This window comes from Nymphalis io, chromosome 24 (genome assembly GCF_905147045.1).
Source record: "Nymphalis io chromosome 24, ilAglIoxx1.1, whole genome shotgun sequence".
Taxonomy (NCBI): domain Eukaryota; kingdom Metazoa; phylum Arthropoda; class Insecta; order Lepidoptera; family Nymphalidae; genus Nymphalis; species Nymphalis io.
Genome location: NC_065911.1, coordinates 2,670,646 through 2,698,495, shown reverse-complemented (window position 1 = coordinate 2,698,495; position 27,850 = coordinate 2,670,646). Strand labels below are relative to the sequence as shown.

The 27,850-nt window shown below is 31.7% G+C and overlaps 3 protein-coding genes and 1 long non-coding RNA gene across 12 annotated transcripts in view; 2 read left to right on the top strand and 2 right to left on the bottom strand.

Annotated features, from left to right (window-relative positions):
- The first annotated feature begins 105 nt into the window (after positions 1 to 105).
- Positions 106 to 16,423, top strand: LOC126777792 (membrane-associated guanylate kinase, WW and PDZ domain-containing protein 1). 3 transcript variants are annotated; one of them, XM_050500909.1, is made up of 23 exons: positions 106 to 519; positions 728 to 883; positions 2,497 to 2,696; positions 2,925 to 3,034; positions 3,192 to 3,291; positions 3,648 to 3,779; positions 4,313 to 4,442; positions 4,747 to 4,946; positions 5,522 to 5,652; positions 5,926 to 6,027; positions 6,138 to 6,237; positions 6,445 to 6,567; positions 7,142 to 7,546; positions 7,973 to 8,086; positions 8,287 to 8,422; positions 10,966 to 11,041; positions 11,393 to 11,528; positions 11,620 to 11,744; positions 12,163 to 12,254; positions 13,436 to 13,522; positions 14,059 to 14,189; positions 14,465 to 14,658; positions 15,104 to 16,423. In XM_050500909.1, exons 1-22 carry the CDS (start codon positions 509 to 511, stop codon positions 14,644 to 14,646), a joined length of 2,979 nt encoding a protein of 992 aa, XP_050356866.1. In that variant the 5' UTR covers positions 106 to 508; the 3' UTR covers positions 14,647 to 14,658; positions 15,104 to 16,423. The 3 variants fall into 3 exon arrangements, with proteins under 3 accessions (XP_050356866.1, XP_050356865.1, XP_050356867.1); XM_050500908.1 differs by having other exon boundaries at positions 106 to 883; XM_050500910.1 differs by lacking the exon at positions 13,436 to 13,522 and having other exon boundaries at positions 106 to 883.
- Positions 16,424 to 16,666: 243 nt separating this feature from the next.
- On the bottom strand, positions 16,667 to 19,155 carry LOC126777949 (trypsin delta-like). The gene is made up of 5 exons (XM_050501271.1): positions 19,110 to 19,155; positions 18,610 to 18,781; positions 17,803 to 18,058; positions 17,622 to 17,730; positions 16,667 to 16,915 (listed from the first exon to the last, which is right to left on the bottom strand). The coding sequence occupies exons 1-5, from the start codon at positions 19,153 to 19,155 to the stop codon at positions 16,689 to 16,691; spliced, it is 810 nt and encodes a 269-aa protein (XP_050357228.1). The 3' UTR covers positions 16,667 to 16,688.
- Positions 19,156 to 20,715: 1,560 nt separating this feature from the next.
- LOC126777789 (inositol 1,4,5-trisphosphate receptor) overlaps positions 20,716 to 27,850 on the top strand; it is a 70,268-nt gene continuing 63,133 nt past the window's right edge. For 6 of the 7 annotated variants that reach the window (XM_050500902.1, XM_050500901.1, XM_050500900.1 and 3 more), the window contains exon 1: positions 20,716 to 20,865. The gene's annotated coding sequence lies outside the window, so the exon portion shown is untranslated. Of the gene's footprint in view, positions 20,866 to 23,053; positions 23,127 to 27,850 lie in introns of those variants that run through there. The other variant, XM_050500898.1, reaches the window with a different exon arrangement.
- Positions 24,157 to 24,683, bottom strand: LOC126777806 (uncharacterized). Its single transcript, XR_007670098.1, has 3 exons — positions 24,574 to 24,683; positions 24,419 to 24,501; positions 24,157 to 24,214 (listed from the first exon to the last, which is right to left on the bottom strand). It is a non-coding gene; the product is annotated as an uncharacterized LOC126777806 (long non-coding RNA).

Genomic DNA, 27,850 nt, shown 5'->3' with positions numbered 1-27,850 from the left:
CAAAAAAACATCTAAAGCTAAACGTGTACACTAAGCCTTAACCAAACAAACAGCTGAATGCGATGTGTCGTTATGTCGTATTCGTTCCAGCCTTAACGACTAACGTCCTACTCAGTCAGTTTAACATCAACTTGTTGCACCTACTTTCAAAAAGTTAATATTTTACCTGTTTATGTGAGAAAGTGAACATGTTATTTAATTAGCATGTTAAAGCATTGGCGTTCAAACTGTGTTATCTAATTTACCGTTACAATCGGTACAGGGAAGCGGAATGTGTGTTGTTTTCTATATCAAAATTCGTTACAATTCCGATGCACCTGCAGTGCATTATGCAGATACGTCGGGCGTTAATTAACGCACCATCCGACAGTATATTGGGTTGAGTGCATTGTTACCATGACACGACGAAGCGAATAATTAAAGTAAATTTAGTTACGTGGAACTGTGTGTATCATGATAAACTAAAAAATAAACTATCTGAGAGACCGAAGAGTCATCAGATCACAAAATGACTCATAAGTAAGCAGTAGTATACCTTTTTTGTTTATTTTTTGTGGAATGTTGCTTATTTCAATGAGTATAGCTCAAAGAATGCAAGGCACTTGGCGGGAATAGTTGTGAATAAGTATCTCGTCTTAAAATGTTCGTAGTTTATTTTGAATAGTGCAATGGCTCAAAGTTCAGTGGATTCAGATAGACTATCTTCAGCTGGTATTTCTACTCATAGTTCAGGAACAGCAGGGACAGTTGGAGGATCTGTAGTTGGTGTAAGGGTTGGTGATCCAAACCACAAAAGAGAAGATGAGGATGATTACAATTTGGGTCCATTACCTCCAATGTGGGAAAAGGCTTTTACACCATCAGGAGAAAGATATTTTATAGAGTAAGTAATGATTATAAAACACAATAGCATAGTAATTAAAAGTGAAATTCATATAATCTTGCTAATAAATCAATAAATCACTTGAAATTACCAATTTAATGAGTAGAAAATCTGTTAGCATTAAAGCTTGTTAATGATGTTAAACAGAACACATTGAAGACATAATGAGAACATCTAACAACATATTTTAAAGAGATCTAAAAATAGATATATTGTTCTGAGGAAAAAGTTTAGTTTCAACACAAAAGTCTTTGTATTCACAACTTCTAAACAAGTTAGTTAAAGTGTTTTAACAATAGGTTGTGAGATTGAATATAATAATGCTTTTATGTTATAGAAAGAAGGTTAACAAAAGGTGGTATAAAAGATATTCTTATATAATACATATATTGAAAAAAAATTACTTATGCCTGTTATTTGATTTCATTGTCAAGGTGACATTATTTACTTTTTTTTATTTGAAAACAAGTTTTATCTGAGACAACTAAACATTAAAACAAAATTTAAACATCTTAGTCCTAAGATTTTATGTGTATGTGAGTGATTATGTAAATTTCAATGAGATTCTTTTATTATGGTAGCATTGGTAATTTCTTAGTCAAAAACACATTATATCTTTCTATGGTTTAACTTTATATAATTTTTCTATTAATACATCTATATGGATGATATAGGTAATAATAAACATAAATAGAATTAAAAAAAATTGATTTAGATCAGATTACCTTTAATTAACAAAAGTATATAATAAAATTTACATGACATACATCACACAATCTAGGTCACATAGTCTTATAGTACATTGTAGAGCATAGATTTATAAATTGAAGGTTGTAGGTGTTACCCTGACACGATAAAGTCATCAATTATGTACAAATATTTATGCTTCACTGTAAAGTTGTTTTATTTGTTCTCAATTTGTTTTTATTCTGAATACAATTTAAAATATAAATTGTATTTGTTAACCTGCCCTGGCTCATAAATGTTATCTAAGATATAGTGTCATTAACTTTTCGTAATCTTTTTGAGAGAAATAGGTTAATCCTGCCCTATTTTCATATAAAATGATGCATTAACGCTATGTATGGCATGAAGGACTCCGAGCCACATATATGATAGATTTAACCATTATAAAATAAGTTAATTTACTTCCCCTCCTCGTGATTCATTCCTCCTCATCTATGTGATCTCGTGATTAGTGGATATTAAATGAAAATCAACATTACTGCATAACAAACTGTACTTTTTAATATAGTAGTATATTTTCATAATATAATAAAAATGCAGTAAACAAATAATATTAATTGTTTCGGTAACTTTTATTTAAATGCATATTGAAAATATTATCACTATATAAAACATGAAATGGAAATATATACCCCGGCAGAACAATGTTTTGCGATCTTTTGCTAGTAATATATTCTTTTTTTTTCCCCTTATTTATACCTTTACCAAAAATTATTGATTCAAATCTTTTATACAGCTGTTATTGACACTAACTTTATGGCTTCTGGTGTAGTATCATTAACAAACAATTGTTTCTGTGTGAGTCATTAACTTGTTACTAAGTAAATAGAAAGAACAATAAATAATTTACAAATTTATATTTCTAGCTATAATACAGGAACTTCACATTGGCTGGATCCAAGACTAGCGAGAGTTAGAAAACATTCTCTAGGTGAATGTGGTGAAGATGAATTGCCATATGGATGGGAACGAGTCACGGATGAGAGGTATGGCTCTTATTATGTGGACCACATCAATAGACGCACTCAATATGAAAACCCTGTTCTACAGGCTCGTAGACTCAGAGGTAAGTTATCTAGTTTCTAAGATACAAGAAATAAATTATGACTATAAAGGCATTGAAAATATTAAATGATAGAATATAATAAAATTTAGTATTGCCATGCTCTATTTGAAATTTATATGAGAATGAAATCCTTGATGTATAAATCGTGTTTGTGCCATAATTAATTTAGCTTGTCGTTATTATTATATAAACAAATTGTCGTTATTATTATTATTTAAATATTTTTAGCTGAGAAAATGGCTGCGGAAAATGGTAATAATAATCAAGTAAATGGTCCTCCAACAACTGGAGAGCTGAGAGGAGATAGATTCACTTTAAACCTTACTAAAGGACCACAGGTAATATTATAAATTTAATTAATTTAATTACGCATCTTATAAAAATAATCAAGAAATTGCAAACCTTTTTTTACAAATCATATATTAGCTATATTACATTATATATTGTTAGTGTTATTTTAATAACTAAAAGAAGTTTATATATAATACCTTTTAGGGTTTGGGATTCACTTTGATTGGAGCTGAAGGAATACCGGAAACAGAAGGTTATTTGCAAATCCGCAGTATAGTACCTCATAGTCCAGCTTGGATCGATGGTGAGTGCACTTGTCGTTGTCCTGTTCTATTTCTTTCGGCCGGATTTTTCTTCCCACCACATTAGAAGCATAAGTCTAACTTCCATTCAGAAATGGCTATGTTACCGGTGAGGATAAACATTCAGCTGGTCAGTATATAAAAATCTGCAATGTTCAACTGAAATCTACGTATTCTGTAGCAATGTATAGTCAGGTGAAGTGAAGTGCAGTTAAGGTGAAGACCCAGATTGACACTGGTCAATTGGTTAGTAGAGATAGGCCTTTGACAAGCACTAGATATCTCACAAATCTATGGTTTGTTATTGTATATATAAAGTATTTGAATTTCTCACAATATTTTTTCTTCCTTGATACAGGGGCTCTCCGTCCAGGCGACGTTGTGGTGGGCGTGGGGCAGAGGGCCGTTCGAGGGCTATCTCACGCGCAGGTCGCTCAGATCTTCCAATCCATTACACCTGGCACTGAAGTTACTTTACATCTTGTGCGAGGTAAGAAATACAGACTTAGCCTTTGTTTTGTCAACCTATTTCATATTAAAATAAAAATGTCACCAAATGTCCTTTAAGAATAATAATTATATAATTGTTTTTCTTTGCGGTCAGCTACCTACTAGCTTATATAATGATAAAATAAATTTCGTTGATGTATAAAAAACTAACAAAATTACAGACATCTAAAACTTGATAATATTATGGTCAATATTTTTTACGTACTTAAGATTTGTAATTGGTGTAATTAATTATATTTGACTTATTTACTAGGTGGTAAGGCTTTGTGCAAGCTTGCCTCATTAAGTACCACCATGGGCAGTGGTGGCCGCTTCCACCATGAGGTGGACGGACAATTTGTCTGTCCATAACATAATAAATTACTTATAATATAGGTAATTAGACTATACATGTAAACATACATGAATAGGATAAACAACTCTAAATGTCTCATATTTAGGTAAAAGAGTAAATAAATATAAAAATATGCTTCATGATTGTGATATTTAAGTAGATAAATGTTTCCATTTCAGGCTATCCCCTCTCTTTCGACTCTGAAGACCCGAACACCCGCGTGCTGAGCACTCTGGCGGTGGACGCGACAACGCCCGCCACGCCCGATGCCGTCGCCATGCAACAGCTCACTAGAGCTCTGAGGACTAGGTTAGTCTAAAACAATGTCATCATCGATTATTCAACGAAATCCTACAGACATTACATACATACATTTTTAGACAATATGTGAATTTGAAAATATTGCGATTTTTAATAGAAAATGTGAAAAACCTTATTGCTTAGGAAAATAGTTTGAAATCCCCGATGACAGTGTTCACCTGTGCGAATGGGATGGCAATACATACGCGACTGACAGAGACAAGCTATGAGACTTATGAAATTCTTCTTCGTTATAAGAGGATAGTTTTTATTATACCTCCAATTTCAATCGAAATATTTTTGATTTTTTCAGATTCAACCTCGACTCTCCAAATCACGTTGACACATCACAAGGGCGAGATGAAACAGATAACTCCCCAGGCACTCCGCATAGCTCCAATCAACGGAGACTGATGTCGAGATCATTTGATTTGGACGAGATAGGAACGACCAATGAAAACAAGGTGCCTCCGAGATGCCCTTCTGCAGACCATCTACTTTCTTTAGCTAGCGGTAAGATATAGACAAAGTTAAAAAATATATATAGTAAGGGTTTATATTAAATTGTTGCTAAATGTAGATAACAAATGTCTTTCAATTATGATGCTGCTGATTTACTATCTGTCTAATCAAAAATTTCATAAAAATGAAATACAACATAGTTTGTATTTCACACGTTCGAAAATACTTCCTGTGTGATATTGATAAATAAACAAGAACAAAAGCTTTTAAAAAATTACATCTACCCAAAGCACACGTTTTGTATGTAAGTATGAGGTATTAACGGTAAATAAATAAAGGTATTATTAAAATTAATAAAGGTATTTTGACGGGCCGGTTGGCGTGGTTGGTGGATGCTTGCCTTTCACGCCGAAGGTTGTGGGTTCGATTCCCTCCCAGGACAGATATTTTTGTGCATGAACATGTCTGTTTGTTCTAAGTCTGGGTGTAATTATCTATATAAGTATATATTTACAAAAGAAAAATAATATATGTAGTATATCAGTTGTCTGGTTTCCATAGTACAAGCTCTGCTTAATTTGGGATCAGATGGCCGTGTGTGAAAAATGACATTTTGTTTTCCATAGATCATCCACATCGCAATAATAATGGAATTGCAAGCGAGCCGGGTCGTGAGCTCGTCCTCACATTACGCCGAGGCGCTGCGGGTTTTGGCTTCACCATAGCAGACAGTGTTCACGGACAGAAAGTCAAAAAGGTAATAAATGTTTGCCTTATAAAGTATCAATAATTCGATTATAAAACCGTTGTTTTATTTCTTTATGAATGTGAAGCAAAATTTAATTTGCCTTTTTATTATAAAACTATGTAAAAAACTATGTATAATATATCAATTATTATTATTGTTTTATGTATCATGGGGTGTTTCTGTGTGTGTGCATGTGTTATATCATGTTTGAAAAAGGGAATATACATTTTATATTTTATTATCATAAATGGATATTTAATGAAAGTACATCTCAATTTCTAGGTTTTGGATCGCAGTCGGTGTGCTGGTCTACGTGAGGGCGATCTCCTGCTGCAAATTGGAGAAACTGATGTCAGACATGCGCCACACCAACACGTGGTTCAAGTAAGCTCTTATTTGTATACATGTGTCAAAGAAATATTTGACCGGTTTCATAATAGATGATATATATTTTTAATTATTATATATTATATATGTTTTTGTCGTGGCTGCAGGTGCTGAAGGAGTGCCCGGCGCTGTCGGAGAGCACGCTGCGCGTGTGGCGCCGCAGTGCGCGCGCGCCGCGCAGCCGCTCCGCCACGCGCGCCGCGCCCCGTGAGTACACTACCGATAGCGAGCCGGCAGCAAAGCTGACAATTTATTTATGTTTTGTATTGCATCGCCTTCACTCAAAATGTGCAATTTTGACCTTAAATAGTACAAAAGAAACTGACATCAGTCTTTGAAATGATGAAACATACACTATTTTCTTTGCATATATGTCAATATTTACTAATATAAAATTGTAATTAAACCTTTCAGCGAATACAAACAACAATGTCCAGTTGGGTCGAAGTAAGACACCAACAGCTGAACAGCTGAGGTCTGCACCGATACGGACGCCAGACAACGAGCTCCGAGAAAGACAGAATGGCATGAATTCAGGTAAATATACAACATGTTTTTGTTATATTTGCTAAATAACTATAGATATTTTTACATCATTGCTTTATATATTATTTAGTTACATAAAACATGACACGTGTAACGTATTTGATTTAGACTCATTAATAATAGTAAACATAGATAGTTACATATTCATAAATAAAAAAGTTTGTTCTTCCGACTCAGTTGAAACTTTGCTTAGTTATTGTTGGTGAGGTTTCTTACATAATATCTCGTTTTGTTTAAAAATCACGCTACATATTTAGCTGGTCCTATATAAAATCTTTTACCTCATTTACAATACGCGCGAAGCGAATCACGAGCACGCATGTGTAAACTTGGTATTGTTACTGAATAATTGCTAAAGGGTTATAAATCCATTATAATATGAAAATATCTGCCTGAAAATAAGTTCGGGCAATGAGTGTTCAATACTAAGATTTTACATAGTACTAGGTATGGTATAGTAACAGGCCGGTGCCTGTGTTGCAATGTTACGGAATGTAAAAAAACTTATAGATTCACTTTTACACATTTTGCTACCTTCATCTCATTCATGATATCATCACCTCAGTGGAAGCAACATATGCGGTTCCCGAAGCGAAAAACCGCGAAACACGTGAAAGTATAATGGAAAGGCGACGCCGTAGCAGCACCCCCGGAGCGAGGCTCACCCTACCCGTGGTCACGCACTGGAATGACAACCAGGACAGCCAGTGGCAGCAACAACCCTGGCTGGACAACTCCAACAATGTCAGGAACTGGGCCGAGACTCAGAAATGGGATGAAACAGGACAGAAATGGGATGGAAATAACACTGAATACATCGGTAGGATCGATGGTCCGAGCAATGGTTGGGAGCGAGGGGAAAGATGGAATAACAACTGGGGGGAAGTCCCTACTCCTACCGTGCACGTTGATATGAATGCCGCATACTGGAGGGGGAACGCGAGCGTTGCGGACAGTAGCGATAATGGAGGTAACGAGCTTATTTATTTATTAAGGATCTTCAACAAAGGATACACACTTACGAGTACATTACATCGTGGAATAATATTTTAAAATATGTGTGCTCTTTCAATTAAAGGAGACCACAGCAAGCACATAAATAATGACTAAACAGAAATTAAAAAAAAAAAATTATAAACTAAATATTACATAGTGGTACTCAATAAAACATAGGAACTAAAAAAAGGTAAACAGTTGTTAAACCAAGACTAAATTGTGCAAATGTGAGTTAAGAAATATATAAAAATAGCTACAAAAATTAAAATTAAAATAACGAGTAATAATAATAATTTATCGAGTTTATTGAATATAGATATATATTAAATCTTCTTTACGGGAAGTAAGTTACATTATTCTTTAAAAATGGAATTAATACTAATTTAATTACATTTTATAGGTTTCCCTGAAGATGGTATGCTTCATTCTCCGAGTACAGCAGCTGTTGGTGGACTATCTAGACAATCGCCTTCTACCAGCAGAAACAGACCTCACTCGCCTTCTAATTCCAATGGTGATTATATACACATCTGTTTGCATGGTTCATCGAGTCTTTGTTTTTATTTTCGTTTGTTTTCTTAATGTTCGAAGTTCAATTAATAAATAAATTGTTCGCTATGTTAATTATTTTATATTATACTCTTTAAAAAGCTCCGGAAATATGAAAATAATTATGTTATATATATAGTTTAGAACTATCCCTAATTGTTCAAGGTCGTATGAGAAGTCACTCGCCATCAAATAACAGCGCTTCGGAGCGTCTCCTCGCCAACTCTCCCTCGACACGTTTGCAGAGTCAGTCTCCTTCCAACAACTCTTCTAACAGCCGGATAAAAGGATCACCGCTTAGGTAATTATTAAAGCGACTATTAAACAAAAGAATAACTTTTTGTATATATACTAGCTGCATGTCCCGTCTTCGTACGGGTGAAATAAGATTTTATTGTTGTTGTTAAAAAAACTTGGAACATGATCGTAGTGCCATCTACCGGGTCCAATCTTAACCATCAATAATTCAATCACACACAAAATAAATTGTCAAAATCGGCTCAACCCTTTTAAAAGAGTCCAGTTTCTAATACAGAAGAATTATATATATAAAGATAATTTCATAGTCTTCATAAAACTGTTTAATTAACGTTAAACGCTCTTTAATGGTTAGCATATTCATCCTTCAATTAGGATTATTGTTTTTTCTTCTAATTAAGTTGGACAATATTCTTGTTTAGTATAGGCATGATATAACATATATAACAGTATTAAAGAATGACAAAAAAAGAAATGATTTTAGAGAGGAAACTATTTTAAAAGGATTCTAAAAAATGATCCCATTTTAATATATACATTGATATTAATAATATTTTTAATGAAATAAAAATACAAAATTCTGCAATCGGCCATTTTATTTGAAACACTAATCAGAATGACGTCACGCCTCTGTATCTATAACCGTTTCTCTTGAACAGTTGTTGTTTACGCGTGTCAAAATTATTTTGCATTATTTAATTAGTTGAGTCGTTCATTATTCGCGTTGTGAAGAAAATAAAACATCCAAGATCTATCAATGATGGAACAAGGTTTTGTTAATGCAAATTCCTCTAATTTGCCCAGGATTTGTTGATGTTAGGAGAGTTTCTTTCATCAAATAAAGACTTTTGCTCATCTGAATTTCGAAATGTGAAAACTTCCTTGTAAGTACTAATAATAATATAAGTAGTAATATATATAATAATAAGTAATAAGTAGTTTTTATTTATCTTTAGTGTTATCATTGGTTTTTTTCTGTTAGTTATATAGTATTACTCGCATATGAAGAGCCCTAATATTTTTACCAATAAGAACTTTTAAGACAATATTTCATTTAGCTCCACTAGTACAAGAATTTGTGAATTTACATATTTACGAATATTTCTACAAATCTAAATATATTATAAATATATAATAAATCTTTATGAATCTCCGCCTCAATTTACAATTTCTTTAAAATGTTCTGTAACCATACTTTCTTTTAATTGGTTTTCACATTCTTCAAGAACCATCATATAAGTAAGCAACGAAATTGCTTATATATGGTCGTTCTGCTTCTGTAGATTGTTCTCCGATCTGGTTGGCATTCGAATGTACTTTTACACAGAGAGACCGCACACCACTTGTAAACTTTGGAATTCATTTTTAACCTTAGGAAATACGCAATATTTTCTGCCTTTCTTCGTTGAGTATAGACATAATACAACATTTACTGTCGTTTATTGAGGCGTGACGTCACGTGCAGGCGCCATGACACCTGCGTGTGTTTTCGAGCGAAATTCAAAATAGGTAAATGAAAATGCAATTATTTGCGTTCATCATGCCTATTATATATATATAAAAGTTCTCTTATATTCTAAAATATATGCATATAACACCTTACAAATATATATAATACTTTATGCATTTTAAGCTGTCCGATGACGTGTAAATCAATAACTATCGTTATTTATACCAAGTAAGTTTGTTATCCTTTATTTTTAATGTGTCGTCTGTTGGTATGTTTTAAAGATAATTAACATTTAATAAAATTTAAGCTATATATATTTTAATACTAAATAAACCGTAAGCAAATCAAATATTTAGGTATTCAAAATATTATGATAATTAAATATTCTGATTTCGCTCACGTTATGTATTGATGAATGTTTCCTATCGTCAGGAAGCTGACGTGTCGAAAAAAAATCGCCGATTGTTGGTGGGATGAAGTAATGTTCCGTTTCATCCAACCTTAGTCCTGCTGAAACATTTATTTATTTAACACGTTGAGCGTATATTAGTAGCTAGTTGTAGTAGTAAAATATATTTAACTTAAATTCTACTACGATTAACTCTCCATAACATGTATATTATATAATTGTTTATTTTTGTCTTGCACAATTTTTTTTTTGGCTAGAGTATGTAAAATACATAATATAATTTTTTTTTTAATATTGCCCAACCAACAAATTTATTTATTCTTGTCCAACCGATGATAATGTCAAAAGTCAATATTACTTTATTTAGGTAGACTAATTATATAATAATTTTAATATAAAGCTACTACATCAAAAGATATACTAAATATGCTTCAATCTAATCAACATATATGAGAATTTTTATTCCAATAGACATGTTGTCTTCTACTTTATGAGGTTTTGTTTATCTATAAGAGTTTACTATATATAGTTATTCATGATATATAGAATTAATTATATATAATTATTTATTTTGCTTTATATATGTTACATACGACGGCGTGAAGTTCGCCGTTCGTACAATGCAATGGTTAATCGTGTTTGTGGTCAAAAAGGTTAATTATAAATGTACTGACTCATACGATGTATATATACATGTATATTTATGTAGCTTATGAATTGTTTTTAGATTGCGGTCCCCGACACGCTCTCCGTGCTACCCGGAAGAAACGCAGAACGCTCTGTATGTCGCCAACTACCCACAGGTATTGTTATTTTATACCGGATTTGATTTTGTCGTCTGGAAATTGTAATCATATTAATTAAATGCCTATAACTCTTACGATAATACTTCACCCTTTATTCAATATATTTAAAGTTGGTACCATGGTATGGTATATTATTATATCAAAGGATAAACGTTTCGTAATAAATAATAAAGTATTTTGAAGATACTTAAATTTTAATATCATATTAGTTATTTACAAATGACTTTTCAAAGGGTGCATGCCTTTATGTTATAAAAGTGATGTGTTTGTGAAATTTTTTTTGAGTCTTTATAATGATTGGTTCGTGATTTTAAATTTATTATTGTATATATTTAATTACCGATACAGGTAGAAGCTGGTGGCGCGACCGATCCAGAAGCAGATGTGCTGGTAAGGTTAGCGAGAGGATCAGCCGGATTCGGATTCCGTATCGTGGGCGGCACGGAGGACGGCAGTCGGGTCGCTGTGGGTTATGTTGTGCCCGGTTAGTTAGCAACGCCTATTTATAGGATTACTAATATTTACCAATTATCTTTCACTCCTAAGAAACTAATATTAATATTGTTCACCTCTAGGCGGTCCGGCCGACGGGCTTCTACGGCCGGGCGACTTGCTGACCTCGGTGGATGGCACCCCGCTGGGGGGCGCCACCCACGCGCTGGCCGTCGCCTACGTTTGCGAGGCAGCCGCTCGCGGCCACGTGAGTACTCTTCACCCTCACACCTTACCCGAGAGCAGGGGAGAGTTATCAAATATCACGTGTGATCGGAATTCAATTAAATTTTTTGCATATCGTTAACATAATATCCTCTTTTGAATGATGTAGCTTTAATTTCAATCATTTAATAATTAATACTTAAAAAATGTATAAAAATTTATCGTTTGTCACGTGTTCGTGGATTTTTATTATATGCTTTAATTTTTCGGAATAATTTCAATGATTTATTGTATTGGTTTTTTTTGGATGAAATTCTACAGGATGAGAGCCAAGTCGCTCTGAAGCAGCATAATATAAACCCCAAAGATATCTATAATACATAGAGAGATACAAGATAAAAGAAGGTCTTTGCCTAGCAGTAGGTTAGTTACCGGCTAAAGTTTTCTAATCAATTTTTCAGGTGACACTCGGTGTGAGACACAACAGAGCTGACATCCAGCCGCTCGGCCTGCCGACCATGTCAGCGCCTCACGCGCACCAGCCGCTGCTAACGTAAGACTATTTTCCACGGCTTTGTTATATACTATTATTACATAGCTCAGCCATCTAACGACATATTCTTGTGTAAATATGCATGAAGATCATAATTTCTGTATTTTAATTCTATGGCACGTCAAAATAATAAACTTAATGTTCTTACCCAACAAACCTCATATGTTCACCATTATATAAGAAATAATATTCTAATATTCTAATTCTAAGAATTAATTTTTATTCGGATTAATTTTATTATGTAAACAATATTTTAGTTACATTAAATTAATTAAAATTTCTTAATGTTCAGTTATGTAAGTAAGACGTAACAAACAAACTCGCTTTCAAATTTATAATATTATTAAGGATTTAACAAGACTGTAAAATATATTGTTTACAAAATAAAAATTCTTATTCGAATTCAATAAATATTTAAAAACATATTTAAATGATTACATTATTCATAAATAACTGAGTTTCAACTGAGATTGAAATCATTAAAATTACAATTAAATTAAAAAATCATCATTTAACTCAATTAATATTATCACTTACATAATTGTCATTCATTATTCGTGTAAATGAAAACAAATTGAGACTTGTATAAGAAATCTAGTGTTGAAAACATACCTGTGACACGTGCAAGATATTATTCTTTATTCAAAACTGAAAATACCTACTTTATACTTTATTGTAGTATACTTACAAGCGTTTTTCGCTTGACAACAAAAATCCCAAAAAGACGAATTTAAAGTTCCTTCCACACATCGTTGTTTATTGCGCCAACGTCAAATTAATAATAATAAAAGATATAATAAAATAAATAAAAGCTGATAAAGATGATTTCGAAAAATGTAAATTTTTTATAAACATTTTTGAATCGTTACGTTATAGGTTTTAATTGAACTATAAAATAACATTTAGAACTTTTTATCTATTATTTGTGATTTAATCCTCAAATGGTTTTTACCACATCTGTTCATTCGTGAGGTAAGTTAATACGTGTGCTCGGATTTAAAAGAAAATTATATTGTAATACTACTACGATTTCAGAATAAAATAATAATAAATTATCGGTAGCCGTTTAATCAGTGGTGATCTAAAGTGGTCTGTAGTAGAGCTGATGGATCTGATGGCGCAGGTCAATCAAAGCCCCCAGTAGATTAGTACAGCAGTAAGTGTAACTCGTGACCTCGCAGGGCGGAACCGCTGCACCACGTGTCGCCGGCCTCCTACAACATACTGCACCCGGCGCCGATGTACCCGCCGGCCGCTCATATGTCAATGTTCGTTGCATTTTCTATCTTATGTACATACTTTTTAGGTTCATTTTCTAATTTTTCATTTGCATGTTTTTTTTTTTGTAACATTATAATGATCATAAAACTAACTTGGAGCATCAGTTTGGATGGAAAAGGATTTTCATACTTGACCTGGTTTTGGCTATTTGATAGTTACAATTATAATACGAATATATATATAATTAACGGTAAGTGGTCGCGTACAATTATAGATACTGGCTCTACAAGAGAAAGAGTGATTTACCATTCTTTATACCGCCATTACGCTACCATTATAGTATAAAAGATATTATGTCACCTTTATCAATAAATGCTCTGGCTCACTCAACTTTCACTCAGCTTGATCCACTGCAATGTTTAGTATTGATAGAATAACAGATAGGTGCCACCTACCCACAGACGACGCTATAAAAATACCACCAGGATAAATATGATCTATGAAAGCATTTATAAATAAAATGGTATTAATCTATTATTTATATACTGTTTCATGGGCTGTTTAATAAATCTATTTTTATTAGGTATGGTGTTCAATACGACACGAACACAGGATGGTCTCCGACTCCATATGACGTGACTGTTACAAGAAACGAGGGGGAAGGATTCGGCTTCGTCGTTATTTCATCTACTAACAAGGCCACTAGTACCATAGGTAAGCTCACTATAATATGTAGAAATATACGAGAAATCGTATATTTTGATATTATATACATATTTAAAAAAAAAAAATTACAATTAGTGTATGTGTGTATCACCAGTATCTCATTTGTCAGTAAAGCGTCGTCATCTCTTGATCATAACGGTAAAAACATAATTTCATTTGTGATAAGGTACGTGCACACATTCCGCGTCACATCCAATCGCGCCGACCAATTACAGCGATTAGGCCCTTCTCCCTTCTCTCACATACGCGTACCCGTGCTGCAGGCCAGCTGATCGCCAACTCTCCGGCGGCGCGCTGCGGGCGGCTGCACGTGGGCGACACCATCGTGGCCATCAACGGGCAGCCCGTGCGCAGCCTGCCGCACCCCGACGTGGTCGCGCTCATCAAGCGCTCGGGCGCCGCCGTCACGCTCACCGTCACCCCGCCCGACCCGCGCCACGACTGACTGCCATGCGCGGTAACACGATGAATGAGATCATTTATACCAGATGTCGAACGCAGAATTGTTTAATTCTGTGATATACTAAAATATAAATATTGTCGCTTTATAAAAAAAAATTTCTTCTATAATCTGTGGTAATCATAATAATTTTTATGCCATTGTTATCTGATAAATAAAGCTGCTATTAATATTATAATTTTACAAAAATGTTTGAAGCTTGTATAAGTTGATATCGTTTACAAAATAATAAGTTTTGCTTGATGATTGGGACAGTAGTCACAACTCTTCTACTTATAAAGGTCACATTAATTTAACCGATTTTTAGTAAACACAGTACAGTCTATGGCATATATAAACATAAATAACATTTCCAAAAGGTTTTTATAATTACTAAATTATATATATACATTACATATTACGTTATGTATACTTTTATATATTTCATTTATTTCTATTCCAGATACAGGCAAAATAATCTCAAAATGAATCTACTTAAACTTCCAAGCAAAATGAAAATCTCATTCCTCCATTCAGTGGTGTGTGTTTACAGGTATTTGAATAATTACAATAAGAGCCTAGATTACTAGAAGTATTGAATCTATAGCTTTAATTTAATATCAAATTTATTTTAAGTATTATCATAGTTATAGTAATAAAATTAGACATAGATTACTATTAAAAATATAATTAAGTTCGTAGTACTTAAGTACCTCTTCTTCCGAATATTTGCCGTCCAAATTTTTTAGCCCTTAATATAATACACAAACATACACTCTAAAAACAAACAAAATCACATTTGACCATAAAAACACGTTTTGCTCAAGTTTTTGTATAAACTTAGATATAAGTTAAATGTGACCTCTACCTTATGTATAATCTGTTTTTTAAATAGATTTTTATAATTCTGTATATATTTAAGTGTTCATGATTTTATAATTCCACGATGTTATAGGATATGAATTTTGAATAAAGTTTTAAATAATTAACGTTTTTAGGATTTTATAAACGTTGAATGTATTGCAATAATAATAAGTGCTAATTATAACGATGAAAAAAAAGGACCAGAAACAGATAATTGAAAAGATTTTAATCGATGTATAAAAAAATATTAATAACTATAATGATTTACTCAAATGAAAATATAATACTTTGAAGATTTGATTGAAATATGCAATTATAAATTTGATACATAATTATTAATATACATTATCTAATATTATTAGAAAGTAAATAAATTGATAATGTAATGACTTAATTTGTTATTAGGACTGACAAAAATTAAATATGTCTATAGTGGTGATGTAGTTTTCGTTAGATGGTACCACCGAAAGGAGTGTAATTTAGATAAATTATTTAAGAGTAAAACAGTAAGTGCCTTCATGTGAACTGTCTTGCCTTAATCCAATTGTTGTAAAATGTATCACACCCTTGTATATAACGCCCAAAGACTGTCTTATGTAATTGCTTACTACATTTCAATAGCAGGAGGTGTAGGGTTAAACAAACCATAAATTAACGTTTAATTTGTTATTAGCTCTGCTATGATATACACTGAAACCAGTCATTATGTTAATATGTCTTTAATCTTCATTTACAAATCCGATATCAACTTCGCCGACTTCGTAGATTATGGTCTCGACCAATGCTGTCACTTCCATTCAAGGTTACGTTTGTTTATCTAATTTTATTCCATTGGAATCGGCAGTAGATAAATATATTGTTTTATAAATTTTAATGTTTCCCAAGTCTGTAATGTTATAATATGTATTCAAATGATAAATAAAATTATTATAGGATTGGGCGTTAATAAAAAGTTTACTAAGTAAATACATATATTTTTATAATCATTACAATTTAGTTTTATTAAGATCTCTTCACCTTATCTAATGTTTTATTCAAAACCAAAAAATATACCCATCACAATACGTATTGTTTATTAATATAATTCAAATGTCGTTTTTAACTTGATTATATAATATATACATGACTAAAATATACTAATAAATTACATCTACATAAACTCAAAACTAAAAAGTTTTTTTGGATTAAAAGCCTTTTGCAATTCTAAGCAATTCAGAGGTGCCGTCTGCTCTGGCGACCTCCATGATCCAATCCGTGTAGGAGTCGATCCTAGTAAAGATGTCTGGGAACTCGTCGGTGGTGCAGTTCTTGTAGTCAGAGGCCAGTCCCAGCAGCACAGAGTCGTACACCATGGGCGCGCCAGAGTCTCCACCGCAGATACCCTTACCTGGAGCTCTTGCGCAGATGACGGCTGCAGAGGAAATTAGTATAAACTAATACTTTTTAATTAAACTTTAAAGACGAAATAGTAACATAGATATGTTTATCCAATAACTTAATGATAACACAAGTTGCCAACGAAGACAAAACCGTTAAAGTTATAAACCAAAAAATATATCTTTGAAAAGGCGGCTTAATCACTAAAGAGTCATGTCTTCCAATTTGTCTGATGACGAAACAGATGTATAAATTTTATATTTACCAAGATAGATGTTTAAATATAATAATATGAGACGCTGGCGTTACTAGGCCGTGAAAACGCTAGGCAGAAGAAAAAGAAAATGTATATCAAAATTACACACGTCAGCTCAATCTCAATATAATATATTTAGACATACACCTAGGGTCGTATAAACAAACGACAAAACACATACAGCATTGACTTTGCTAGCGATCAATGTTTGAATTTTATTTAGATATTAAAAATATATGAATATTTGAAAATTAAAATAGTAGAGTCATACGCCATCCCACAAATCGGTAACAATATATTTCTTAATAACATGAACTTTTCTTCGAAAGTTAATAAAAAGCAACTTGAGTTATTCGACGAGAAATGATCATGTTTGCGTAAACCAAATATAAATCTTATATTTTGTAATTCAAATATAGATCTTATGTATACCTAAAAATATTTCCAAAAAATAATTATAATAGTAATAAAATCTTATATTCACCATCAGTGATAGTAACATTCTCATTCTCAAAGCTCTTCTGACAGTCGGCTAAGGGTATTTTGTTGAGTGTAATGGTCTTAAGCGTTTGCAGTTGACTCGAAGGGTTCTCCTATAATGTATAAATTTTAAATAATTCGTTGCAAATGAAAGGCCAAAAAAGTATGCTTTAGGAAAAACTTACAGATTCAAATCCCCAGCTGACGATTTTGGTCGCCAAGTGATCCGGGATGTATGTTCCCGCGGGAGGTATGAACAACATATTAACGGTATCAGTCATCCTCAGTGGGTCTTTTAATTTCACAATAGCGATATCGGCGGTCCGTGGTAACTCGACATAATCGGGGTGCTTGATCACTTCATGAATGTCTACTAATATACCACCTTGCAAGCTGTTTGTGGAACCAACGCGAATGCGCATGTTGTTTGGATCAGCACCTCTGTAGAAATTACATAATTGGTCCTTCAAGCCGGATATACATACATATCAAATGATGCAAGCTAATGTAAAAAAATCGTTTTATAACTCATGGTCATAACTTTCCTTGCATTGTTAAATTAATTATAGTAAAGTAATTTATTTTTATGGTTTTATAATTTAATTTTTAATAAAATGTAAAATGAATCACAAATGTTAAGAGCACGATATTGATCTAAGTTATCACATACATTAATCGGTGAATTGTTACTATTGGTGTTAATTGCATAATCCTTATCGGATATAATGTAAGATAGTCATAGGTGTTTTGAACGATTTTGATAGATTGCTTTTTAATAAATATTTATGTATTGGATTATTTATGTATTTTATGATCAGATATAAATATAGTTATAAAAATAATTTAAAGCAATTTTAATGGATTTTACCGAATATCGGGCATTTTATGCATAACATAATATTTTATATGAGTATCACTAAACTTTTTATATTTAAATAAATATTTTATTAATATGTGTTTTAGTAATATGTCAAACAATTATGAATACTTACGTAAAACAAAAAGCTGAAGTTAGTAAATGATATGAAGAAATGATGGAACCAACACACCTCTGGATTAAGATATTGGGCTTTGGGTAGTGGTAGACGAAAGCAGAAATGTACGGGAACTGCTCAATAGTTGTAGGGGTACCGCCGACGATGCGGCTCTCTGGTGCTGCTGATGCTATAAGAATACATTTAAATATATTTATTCTGTATCATCGATCTTCTACCACAATATGACTTTCTTGGTATATTAACCAGCGCCTGCAAATCAACATCTGAGCCTTTATATATAAAAGACCCTTTACAATGTCCATAGACCATAAACAGGTGAGTTAGTTGGGTTTAAATAGTCTTCTCCTCAAAAGGGAGAGGAGGCCTTAGCCCAGCAGTGGGACATTAACAGGCTGTTACTGTACTGTAAATAGTCTTTACATGTGTTAAAAATATAGCTAATGAAGTAAAAAAATTAAATGTATGTATGTTTACAATTATCTTTGGAAACTTACCAGTATAGAGGAGCGCAAAGGCCAAACAAATGAATTTGGCAACCATGGTGAATAGGATAACTGCCTACTACGTGTGGTGTGACTGTATCAAGACAACTTTACGATCGATAAATACGTTTATATATTGTTGAAGCTGGACTAAAAACTTGGTATAATCTTCAGCTTATACTGTTTATACATGGTGTTCATATTCAGTATTACCTTGATATTAAAATTATTCCCTCTGTTACTGGATCTTTTTTTATAAAAGTAAATTGAAATAAAAAATTGTCTAATAATACATTACAATATATTTTTTTAATTTATTATTTAATCACAAAGGATTACCAAGAACCTCTATGTACATTTGTTTTCTGTATTAAATTAATATTTTATTCGCCTTCTCAAATATCATTAAGAAATTTCACATATTGTGTCCATAAATATTTTTAATATCAATATGATTAAGGACGTGATATAGAACTCGAAAATATCCTGCTTTTGCAACAACCTATATACGAGTCCAAAAAGCTTACAAAGATAACTAGTACTGCCAATCATGCACGTACTCTTTATCTAATAAAATAATTATTATTTCTGTCGATAATTTTTCGACTCATAGGAATATGCAATTGTATCTTCAAAGCCAGATGGTAAATGGATATCATTCCTATTCCGATTATTTTGAGAATTACAACCAAGTTCATTTAATTTTTAATTTTTACTCAAATTAAAAACATAGATTATTAAAATTAGTTTTGTTTTGTAACTGTTGGTAGATGTTGAATATTTGAAAATAAAAAGGTAATTTCCCGTATCCCATATTATACTACAACGCGTGTGTCGTTAAATACTTTGCATTAAAGTTAACTTCTTTCGATTACTATTACAACATTTTAAGATAAATTTATAAAACATAAGTATCCAACATCGCCCAAGAAATTTATATTAATTTAAAAAAATATACTGGTTTTGTCTATGTGTAGGTATGTCAAACTAATGTTTGTATAATACGTCAAAATATGGTTTTCTGTTGAACAAAATTTTTCTGTATTATTTTTTACAAATATTTTGAGAATGGGTAATCGAAATTTTAATGGCCTACCACATGATGTACACGAACAAGAATTAAATCCTGAAAACATATTGCAAGCAGTTAAGAGACAAAAAACTAACCGGAAAAACTGCGAGCCGTCTATAAAAAGGTCTAGAAACATAAGAAAACCAAGAGTATTCAGTAAAAATAAATCAACTCGAGCAGTTTATAGCAGTATAAAACAATTGTTTGGTGATAAAATTCCTGTAATGTTAGCTTTCATATCTTCAGATTCTGAATGTTGTTTACGACTAGAAAAGAAGCCCATAAATTATTCTAAGTCAGTTCAAAACTACGACATAACAAATGTGAAATCATGCCGGAAAGTATGTTCTTTTCCTTGTACGACATATTGTCGAGAATGCAGAAAATCATCATCCAAATGTGTTAATTGATTTGGTGTATCTAAATGAAATATTCAATGTATATATTAAAATTGTATTTCAATATAATTTGCCTAATTTAGTTTATTTTAGGGTAAAAGTATCTGATACATGGTATCCCTACGCAGTGGCGCGCCTTTCAGCGAGAGGGAAGCGTGTCGTATGATTTTTGTGTCATGCGAGTCAAAGTTTACATGTTTTTCTCGAATTGTCATTTTTAATCCCATTAATTATCATATGCGGACTTTATTGTGATTATGTGTTATCATCTTATGTGCGCTCGAGGTGTGTGATAAGGGTAAGTTAATCGTTTAATCATTTACTCCTGTCAAACGGCGATTCTGAACTGTATCGCATTGAAATTGTATTCTTATTAGAATAATGTTTCAATGTTAAATATTACGAAGACCTCTGTTTTCTCAAACAGTTGCTGGGCTGGCGTATAATTGGTGTGATCTGAAAGTTTTTTTTGTTGTTTTATATATTACATTGGTATGCGATCCAAAGTAAATGTTTCGGTTATTTATTTAGTTAGAAAGACCGGTTTCGTTGATTTAACTTTACAATTAGAATCCTAATAGAATCGTACGTTAATAAACAGAATATACCTGACATAAAAACTCTCATATCACCTAAAACTGAATAAATAATAATACGGACAAATAATGAGCTTATTTGTCCGTAGCTCCTTAGTATTCAAAATTATTTGAAGTTAAATACATGCTTAATGTATGTATTACGGGTCATTTATATACGGCTATATTTTAATAGCTAGCAAGAAACTTTAATTTGAGGTTAGGTTAAATACCTGGGGTAGGTATTTAACTTAAAATATTATGTCTGGTTAAGAAAAAAAACACAAATTCACTGTTTTTATATAGCCACAAGAGAGCAAATTGACTAAATAATAAATAAAATATTTATAGATTTTTAAATATAACAATATATAAAAAAATTCAAAGAAAATTTGGTTCATCAACAAAATAAGGTAATTCAAAAAATATATACATTATATATTTTTGGATTATTAAAATAAAAAAAAAATATGTTAATGACTATAAATTTTACTTTAAAAAACTACATAAAACCATAACAAATAGAAATAGTTTTGATTTTGGAAGTAGATAATTAGGTGATCAAAATTTATTAATATTGTTAAAAGGCATGCAAATTGAGATTTCAAAGTTTTTTTCCAGATTTTTTGTACTATTAATATGCTTATTTAAAATATCGTTTATAAATATTTTATCATACATAGTAAGTAATTTTCTAATGAAATTAATTGAAATTTAAATATACCAACTACACTGGGCAACTATATGGCCAAAATACTTTTTTAAACTATAGGTATGATAACCTGCTGTAAGTAAGGCCTGTACTTTAGACCTTTTCTCGTACCATTTTTTAACCTTCAAAGAATATTTCTAATAACTTAAATTCAATATAAGGAATATGTTTGTTCATTAGTATCCAAAAGGTAGCTTCCATTAAATTTCTCTGTTTATTTTAGGCAAATTTCAACAAATAAGTAAAAGATAAGTAACACAATGTTCTTTGTTTTAAATATCTTTCTTAACTCGTGTATTAAATAATTAAAAAACAATAAGTTGGTGACAAGCTTACAATAGTTGCTAACCTGAATATGATGTATAGTTTAATATATAGCATAAGATGCAAATATTTCGCTTTAAGTTTGAATTTTTTTTTAATATATAGGCAAGTAGCTAGCGCTTGACTGTTATCACACCTGATGGAAAGTGATGATACAGTCGAAGGTGGAGTGAGTGCGCATGCCTAGGAGATGCTTATTCACTCACTTACTCATTCTCTTCTTTTCTTTATATATATATTATATATACATGTTGTATATTATTTAGCTTACATTTTGAATATGAATATGATAATTTTTCTCTCGGAGATTTCCAAATTCAAGGTTATTATAAATTCTTAATATTGTATGTAGTTCGTATAATTCAATTTTTTTTCCATTTAGAAAGTACAAATTAATAAATTTCTCGATTGATAGATAAATTTTTAAAATACAATTCTTCTTCTAGTAGCAAATATTCCATATAATTGTTACAAGAACTCCACAATAGCTGTGTATATCATAACCCCCTTTTAATAGCAATTTAGTTTTTTTAATACAATATTTAAAGTTATCAAACAACACAGTACACAAAATTTAAATAGATTTACATAGTCCAGTTTACAAATATTTAAATAGATTTTAATTGCTAGATTAAATATGTTTTTATGATAAATCATGAATAGCACTCATCGAAAATAATATTATTTTATAATTAGCGTTATCATACACGATATAATTAATATAAATGGTCATATATCAGAGTTAAACAAAACATTTCAATCATTTCGCCTCGAGTTAATTGTGCTAACTGGCGTAAGTGCACTGCGCCTCGATAATTAATTGTTACGAAGCATACTTGTAATGTTTGTAAGCTCATAACAGCGGCGCATGTTGGCCGCGCTTAATATGAAAATTGAAAAGTTTATAAAACAAATGTCTAAATTTAGTTCTTGATTTGTTGAACAGCTGTAAGTGTTCGTTTGTGTTCTATCGCTATGCTAAATCTAAAATAGGTTTATATTTTCATGAATTATTCTTCTATGTTTTTTTTTTAATGATTAGTTTATAAGTTTTATAATACAATCAGTTTCAGAAGAAGCGATTTATCCGCCTCTAAGTACTGCACACCACACGTATTTTATTTGTCATTCGCTTATACAAATTTATCTCGTAATATCTTTAAAACTACAGCTCCAAATTATAAAGTGTTAATGATAGGTTTTTGCTTACAGATAATGTTTAAAATTTATATGTCATTTATTTTGATAAGGATTAATAACTTTGAGTTTATTCACAGTTTTTCAAACATAAAAGAGATTACTGTGTCGTCTTTAAAATGTATATTTTTGAGAAGTAAATATTGTATCATAAATAATATTTATTATCTTTTATTATTTTGGCGGCCATAGCATAAAAACCGCCCGGACCAATCTCCCGACTGTGGTGTAATAATGCTATTTAAAAAAAAATATATTTTATATTAAAAATTCTATAGCCGTCCTTATAAAAAATTATAATTTTAAAATAGCATATTAATCAAATTAATAGATTGTTTGATAATCTTAAAAAACCCTTTGTCCTATTAGTAAAATTATAGAACGGAATCATGAACAACAGGACAAACATTTTTCAATTTTGCCTACATAACATACACTTATTATGATAAACATTTCCGTATCAAATATTTTATAAAAGGAAAATCGCGTTTATTATTATAATAAAAAAATAACGATGCACACTAGGCTTATCAAAATACAATACACGAACCTTAGACCATTAATTAATTGGTCTTAGATACGAACATAATGAACAGAAACCCTGAAAAATAACATAAAAGGAGATTTTTTCATTTAATTGAGACACTTTCGGCGAAGACGGCATTTTTTTGTTTACATTAAAAATGTAATTGAATTTAGTTGTCATGTTATTCATTTATCTTCTCTTCTATATAAGCAAAACCATTGAGATGATTATGTCCTGTGTACGTCGGAAAGGGCTCCAGGTCCACAAAACAAACCATGATTTCTTCCTCGTATTTTTGTCCTTCGATATAAACCTACGAACGGGTATTTAAAAATAAATGATATGCGAAATATTTTAGTTTATTACCTCCATAAAACTTATTTTAATGCAGTGTGTACATTTTTACTCGTATATTTTAAGATTTATTATATGTATTGATTATATAGGTAGGAATGGAATCCGTTTTTTTTCTCCGTACTCACGCTATTGAACTTCTCCTTACTTATAAAATGCTTACATCATAATAGGCTACCAGTTCGCGATGGACTTCGAATCGCTGACAACTTGGTTTGAGAGAAAATCGTCGTTTCAAGTGCTTTCCTGGCGGACGAATGTTTGAAAAACTATAACAGATATATAAAAAGTTCAAACGATATAAAATTTTTTACTTACAATCTTCATTAGGATGAGGTATATATGTGTATATATATTTATATATAACGGGGGATTGTTTGTAGACAAAAAAAAGGTAGAACTGTGTTATAAGATAGTTATAAAAATACCACAATTATACTAGTTTGTTAATTATTATTTAATAATAAACGATGTACAAGGGCCAATCACTTGTTGTAAGAGAATAATTAATTCATAGTAGGTATTGTCTCGTTCATGCGACATCGCGGTGACCTTGTCAATAATTTTCTCTAACGTTTGATAAACTACTTGAAATGCTTCATATAAATATGTCCTAGATATGTATGTGTGTCAGATATAGAAATTTAAATCATTTTATTATTAAAATATAAAGAAAAAAATTGCGAGTAAAGTAATGAGCTTGTAATAAAACTTTAGTTTTATGGATACAATTATTTTTCTTATTTTCTTTTCAAAAGCTGCCGTTACATCAATTAACCAGATCACAAATATCTTGCCAATCGTCAAAACTCCGCTCATCACTTCTCATCTCATCTCACCTCAACTTACCACAACACTTCACTCCGCTTATAACCTCTTTTCTGCTGACCTCACGACCTCAAGTTTTATTATGTTGCATTAAACTGTGTTTTTCACGCATTTCATCATTCATCGTCTCAACGGATTTCCGTCAAATTTGGCACGCGAAAATTGGGGGTCAAGAACATAGTTGTTTTTTGATTTTTATATAGGATTATATGTATATAAAATTGTAAGTAATAAATATAAAGGTATTTTAAATAGTATTATTAAAAAACTGGTGAGTTTTGCTCCGGTTTGTGGCTCTTCACTGTATACATTTTTGGAAAGACAATTCAAAAGTAAACAGAGTTAAAATTTGAATAAAGTAAGAAAATACCTATATTTTGATTATGGTTAAGTAATTTAATAAATATTATATACTTACATAGCAGAATGATCAGACATTAGCATCTGATCTTTGCTTGGTTTTGATATATTTTATATAAAAATATTTTTAATATCAAATAATATAACCCGGACCACTGATTTTTCATATATTAATTTTGTGCTTATACATCTCGAGGTCGGCTGTGAAGGAAAACATCGTGAGGAAACCTATATGTGAAAGTCTGTCACGTAGTCTAATGGCTTGATGTAAGGCCGCAGACCCGGAGGTCCTAGCTTCACTTCCCAGGTCGGGCCAATAAAAAGTTATTGGGTTTTTCTGTCAGAATATTCTCAGAAGCAGCCCGGAGTCTGGAAGTGTGTACACTGCCGTGCTTCGGAAAGCACGTAAAACCGTTGGTCCTGCGCCTGAACTCTTTCCGGTCGTGTCGGATTGATGAGAGTTAGGGAATAGAGAGTGCACCTGTGTTTGCGCACACACTTGCGTACTATAATATCTCCTGCGTAGTTGGCTAATCTCTCTTGAGATTGGCCGCCGTGGCCGAAATCGCTCTTGAGGACATTATTATTATTATTATCCACCATTATTTTCTTATGGATCTAAATGTATTAAGCGATCCAAATAAGAATAGAAACGACTTTTCGCCATATTGTGAAGTCATCATTGTCAACATAATATGAAGTGGCAATTTTTTGACAATCAATGAGCAAGTGTTATGCTTCTATCATTTCTATATTGAATGTTACTTGGTGGTAGGGCTTTGTGCACCTTCTGAGTAGGTTTGAAGGGTGAGTGTAACCACATACACACGAGAGCCTTGTGCTTAAAGTTGCTGGTAAAGTTAGGTAATGTGAGTAATGGTAAAAACTTATAAAGGTAAAGTTTATGCCGTATTTTTGGTCGGGTGTTCCAGCATCGTGTTCAAAGTTTCAGCTTAATTGTTTGGGTGTAACTTGTTTCAATTTTAGTTGCGAGATCTGATCCACATTTAATAAAACATACTAATAGGCAAAGTTAAATAGAAGCATGAGAAGCCGCGCTGCTTTACTCGAAGTTTAACCTCTAACTAGAGAAGGTATGGAGTTTATTCACCTATAAATAGAAAATGTTTGGAGTTTATTTCACCAGGCCGCTTTACTACTTTCAAATCGTAAATTTTTATGCTTTGGCAGAATTGCCTAGGACGGCACGATTTACTAACCGTTATGTAAAAAATGAGTGACGCTTGCCCGATTTAAATCCACAACTTTCAGGTAAAATCAACGTGCTCTATTAACTAAGCCATCTCGACTGTGTGCTTAGTGCGGAATTTTTTTTACTGATTCGACAACGTTAACTGCGATTTGTATGGGTTTTCCAACCAACAGCGCCGTCTAGTGGCAATAATCGGAATTCGGTTACCATACTAATATTAGTTAATATAGTATGAGTTTTAGTCGATAATACGACATGTTTCATTATTTATTTATTTGGTTTACTAATAATCACTTACACTAAATCATAAATATAAAAAAAACTTGGTGAATAAATTGTGGATGTAATGCTGTGATATAAATGACAAAATAAAAAAAAAATATAAAATAGAACAAATCAGAGAATTGTTAATATTAAGACAAAATTGAAATTAGCAAGTAGGGCTCGAGAATTTTTTCCAAGGAATTGATAAAAATCAGTATAATATATTATTTATTTATTTCTTATACGTTTTTCAACCAGATCGCCTGCAAAAAATTGCTATTAAGCGATGAAGACGCTTTATTGCGGTCATTGTGCGAACGTCTATTGTGATAAGTACCAGACATTATCCATTTGGCTATTCACTTTTTGATATCAGTCTTAAAACATTAATCTTTAAGATTACGTAAAAGTTAATTTTAAAATGCGTAAAAAATATGTGTAAACTGCCTTTTCGTCTGATGACCCTTAATTTATTTAATGTCGAAAACCACATATCTTTCCCGAATATAATCCGAATATAAATAATATTATAGTCTTTTCGACTATGCCTTAATAAATGCTTTATTTCGATGTTTTAAAACTTTCATAAAATTTTATTCACAAACAACGTGTATGTATTCATATTTTTTAAACCACATATTTATTTACACTCATACATTATTGATACGTTATGCGACAAACAATGAGATACGCTATTATTTGCTATAAAACCGAAATTGAATTATAAGTTGAGAAACAACAACAAATTTATATTGTTTAACAATAATAAACACAAGGCATAAAAACGCCTAAACATAACAAAGAAGGTTTTAATTCAACAATAAAAATCGATAATCGATGCTACTCGTATCTACCGGTTAAAATAACAATAATCGAATCGATAATAAAAGTGTAACGTTGCGGCAGACATACAAGTTATATCTGTCAAAA

Excerpts from the sequence above, each read along its gene's own strand:
- LOC126777949 (XM_050501271.1), bottom strand. The coding sequence starts at position 19,155 with ATGGTTGCCAAATTCATTTGTTTGGCCTTTGCGCTCCTCTATACTG. Across the intron at positions 18,782-19,109 it reads CTTTGCGCTCCTCTATACTG|CATCAGCAGCACCAGAGAGC; the intron begins GTAAGTTTCCAA and ends GTATTCTTATAG. Across the intron at positions 18,059-18,609 it reads ACTTCAGCTTTTTGTTTTAC|AGGTGCTGATCCAAACAACA; the intron begins GTAAGTATTCAT and ends TAATTTCTACAG.
- LOC126777792 (XM_050500908.1), top strand. The coding sequence starts at position 669 with ATGGCTCAAAGTTCAGTGGATTCAGATAGACTATCTTCAGCTGGTATT. Across the intron at positions 4,947-5,521 it reads TCTACTTTCTTTAGCTAGCG|ATCATCCACATCGCAATAAT; the intron begins GTAAGATATAGA and ends TGTTTTCCATAG. Across the intron at positions 8,087-8,286 it reads CTCGCCTTCTAATTCCAATG|GTCGTATGAGAAGTCACTCG; the intron begins GTGATTATATAC and ends TAATTGTTCAAG.